Here is a 4,222-nt window from a genome sequence, read left to right as displayed (position 1 = left end):
CCCATTTCAGACTGTTAGCACTAGTATTTTATCTAACTCGTACCGATAAAAGAAAAAGAAGAAAGTGTTTAAATGTTTGATCTAACTTGTGTTGTTCTTTCATTTGTAATGTCTAATTAAGGAAATGTTGTTCACTTCTTTCATATATAGTAAAGTGTTGTTCACTTGTTTGGTGGTCAGTTGATTGAAGAAGTGTGTTATACGTGACAATGTCCACGCCAAATAAAACAAATCTCTTTTGACTACAAACCCCACTACACAAAAAATAAAGAAACGACTCAACATTCAAGAATACGATGTAACAAAACAAAAACATAACTACCTGGCAAAGTGTGCAGCAAAACAACCGCAACAGGCCAGCTGTACTGTATATATACACCGACTATGAAACATACTAAATCTTTTAAACAAAGAAATGGACACAACAGAATAAACCAACTTCGAAGCCATGAATATATACATATGTATTTATACTGAAGAGATGCCCATCATAACGAGTTAACAACTGAAAATGAATGACGTGTTAGTTCGCAATATCTTTCCTTGAGGTATTCTGTGTGTTTTCTGTGAAGATTTTCTTTTGGGGTGTGCTTTCTTTGTCAAAATGAACAAACAAATGTCTTGGCATGTGGCATCCACAAACTAATGGACTATTAGAAGCATTAAGTAACTCTATTGTTATATAATGTTATGGGAGTTCAAGGGTTGACAAACAGTTAATCACAAATTTATAGAAGTTTGATACTGATTAGGAAACTGGCAACTCGCGCAAAAATTATATATATAAAAAAAAAAAAAAAAAAATCCCCGCACCAGTAACAGTGAATGCTTGAGAGATTGTGCTAAAGTCCTACTAGGTCATGCCTCATTTGAGCCAAGCATTAATGCCCAACCAAATCACACCTCTGCGAATTTCTTAAACATATGAAGGTTTCATGATTTAGCTCTCTTTGATACATATAATTTGATTATAGAAGTTTGATATTGATTAGGAAATTGGCTACTCACAAAAAAAAAAAAAAAAAAAAAAAAACAATCCCCGACAACCTCCTCCCATTAACAACAGCCTGTTGCTTCCACCGCCACCTTCCAGCAGGACCAAAACCAGCAGCACCAATTTTTATTTTTACTCTTCTTCTCCGATCCATAACCAGTCCTCTCTCACCACCGTAACACCATCAGCCACCAGTACAATCCTACCCTCTTTCCTCATCAACGCCACCCTATTGCCACACCTCCATATCCCCACCGCCAAACACCCTTACATACCCAAACCTCCACTCTCAAACACCCGAGAAGCTTCATTGTTTTTGTTGGATTCTACCACTACCTCCTACAATTGATTCGGGTGGTTTGGGGTAGGAAATGACTTGTATTAGGTTCGTAAGTTCGTTAGGTTGGGTTGCCTTGGTGAACTCATTCGTTGGGTTTTTGTGGCTGTTAGAGATAAACATTTTTTGGGCTGGTTTGTTCTGTCAGAGAGGTTTTGGTTTAGGTTTTGTGTGTTGATGGGATGAGGTGTGGGATTTGTAGTTTTGCTGATAGGATTGGGGATTTGCTTATGTTGGGTTTTGTTTGATTGGATTTGGGTTTTGTTGAGTTGTTGACAGGATTTGAATATGAGAAAGAAGAAAGTTGTTTCTTCTGGTTCTATTGTCTTGCCTCTTAAGAAACGTGTTCATTGCCCTTTCCGTGATTGTCATGGATGCACTAATGGGGTTAACAGTAATGGTTTTACTATTCCCTACTTTCTCACTCATTTTGATAAATAACACGTAGGTTGTCAGTTGAGTATTGATAGGGTACGGGATGAACTTAAGGATGATTGTGATTTGTATTTGTTATTGGAGAATTCCTTAAAGTCTATAGACAAATAGATGTGTGGTCGTTGTCTGGGTATCCACGCATTTGGTATACCGTGTCGTCATCCAGATGCTATCATACCACCACCTATTTTGTTGGAGAATGGAGAATCCCCATGTTTTATTGTGGGCATACCACAGCCGCCTCCTAAGCCCGACACTACAGATCTTGCATCCACGACACAGAGGGGTGATGGTGATACCCCTGATCCGCTTGTTGTCCCTTCTTCTCTTAATGAGAAATTACTAGATAATGCATTTTGTATACCTTTCTGAACCGTGAAAAGTATACCATGTGCTTGTCGATTGGCATTTTCGGGTGCACTAAAATCGACTCTCTGGGATATTACAACTGATCCTAGTTCAGCTATGCCTTGGGTTCGTCTCCTCCTCTTGCCGTGTTGCACTTTGCAAGTTTTCCGACCACAGAATAGTCAGGAACGTCGTTCTGGCACTAGGAAAAACTTTCAGCAAAAACAGATTCTCCATGCTTTGACGACATGGAATGAGCCTGGTGGGATGTTTCATCTCTTAGAGTATGTAATAAAGTCTCCTTCAGTCCAGCCGACCAGGAAATCTGCCTCCACACAGAATGTGCGTCGATGTTTACAGAAAGTTGCTGATGGACATTTTGTTGTAGCGGTCACAGTGTTATCATCAGCAGGAGTTACCTCCAATACTGCGGAGACTATACATGCATTAGAAGAGAAACACCCAATGCGACAACCACCTGTGAGACCGACTGTTCCTTTTGCTGAGCCTCCTTTAGTGGTAGAGAGAGATGCCCTATTGTCATGTATTAGGTCATTTCCGAAGGGTACTTCTTGTGGTCGTGATAGTCTTCGAGCTCAGCATTTGTTGGATGCCATGAGTGGGGCTGCAGCAGCTATATCGTCTAATTTGCTAGATGCATTGACCCCTGTGGTGAATCTTTGGTTACAGGGACGATGTCCACAGCTGTTAGCGGAATTCATTGTGAGTGCTCTGCTTACTCCACTTCTTAAGCCGGATAATAGTATTCGTCCTATAGTTGTGAGGATGGTTTGGCGTCGTTTGGTCTCCAAGATTGCAATGAAAGGAGTTTCCCAAGATGTGGTAGGATACTTGCAGGATTTTCAATATGGGGTTGGTGTTTCTGGTGGTGCAGAAGCGATTTTACACGCTGTCAACCGCATAGTGTATGCTAACAGTGACAGTACCTCTCTTTCGATGCTGCTTGTAGATTTTCAGAATGCTTTTAACATGGTTGATCGGACTACTATGTTGAGAGAGGTTCGTATCCATTGCCCAGCTATTTCCCCTTGGGTTGAGTACTTGTATTGTCAACCTGCGAGGTTATATATGGGGGGATAGCTACATATGGTCTGCCCCAGCAAGGTGACCCTTTGGGTCCCCTTCTATTTGCACTAGTGTTGCATCCCCTGATTCTGCGGATCCAGTCCAGTTGTCAGTTGTTGCTACATGCTTGGTATCTAGATGATGAGACTCTAATTGGAGATACAGAACAGGTGGCGACAGCTTTGAGTATGATTCAGGAAGAAAGACCTTCTTATGGGCTGGTTCTTAATGTGGCTAAAACTGAGCTATTTTGGCCATCATTGGATCCACGTCGCTCTACCCCTGGTCTCTTTCCTTCAGATTTGTCTCGTCCTTAGCAGGGAGTCAGGTTGCTTGGAGGTGCGGTCAGCACTGATCCATCCTTTGTCAGTGTCCTTGCTTGCAAGCGTGTTGAAAAGGTTGTGACTTTGATGGACCGTTTAGCTACATTAGACGATCCACAATGTGAGTTAGCTCTCTTACGTGCTTGTGCTGGGCTCTCTAAGTTGGTATTTGCGATTCGTACTTGTCCACCATCCCTTTTTAGAGAGGCAGCTAAGACGTTTGATCAGCATCTCCGCAGTGTTCTCCAGGGCATTGTGGTTTCTGATGGTCCTAACTTCGGTGATTTGCAGTGGCGTTTATCGACACTCCCATTACGTCTGGGTGGGTTAGGTATTTATTGTGCCACTGATGTCTCTACTTTTGGTTTTGTGGCCTCCCGTTGTCAGACGTCTGAGCTTCAGAACCACATTCTTAGGAGTTGTGGGCCAGTGCCTTTGAATGAGATTCTTGATGTTGCTAACAGTGCATTGAGTCTTTGTCTACCCGATTTTGACCTCAGTTCTATGGCTGGGAATGCTACCGTCCCCTCAAAACCACAAAAAGTTTTGGCGGAAGCGTTCTATAGTAAGATTGATGCTGGTCTTGAAAGGGAGTTTGTGTTATCTGCTCGTCAAAAAGTAGTCATTGGATGCTTGCAGTCAGAACCCGCAAAGGACTTTCTACTTGCTATTCCGATTGAGGGACTTGGACAGCGTATG

The 4,222-nt window shown here is 42.1% G+C and overlaps 1 protein-coding gene across 1 annotated transcript; it reads left to right on the top strand.

Annotated features, from left to right (window-relative positions):
* The first annotated feature begins 2,231 nt into the window (after positions 1–2,231).
* LOC147477914 (uncharacterized) lies at positions 2,232–3,215 on the top strand. The gene has a single exon (XM_086586114.1). The coding sequence runs from the start codon at positions 2,232–2,234 to the stop codon at positions 3,213–3,215; it is 984 nt and encodes a 327-aa protein (XP_086442240.1).
* The last annotated feature ends 1,007 nt before the right edge of the window (positions 3,216–4,222 follow it).

Source organism: Coptis chinensis, chromosome 9, assembly GCF_015680905.1.
Source record: "Coptis chinensis isolate HL-2020 chromosome 9, ASM1568090v1, whole genome shotgun sequence".
NCBI lineage: Eukaryota > Viridiplantae > Streptophyta > Magnoliopsida > Ranunculales > Ranunculaceae > Coptis > Coptis chinensis.
This window is presented reverse-complemented; position numbering and strand designations above follow the sequence as displayed.

Coding starts and splice junctions, on each gene's coding strand:
- LOC147477914 (XM_086586114.1), top strand. CDS start 2,232: ATGCCTTGGGTTCGTCTCCTCCTCTTGCCGTGTTGCACTTTGCAAGTT.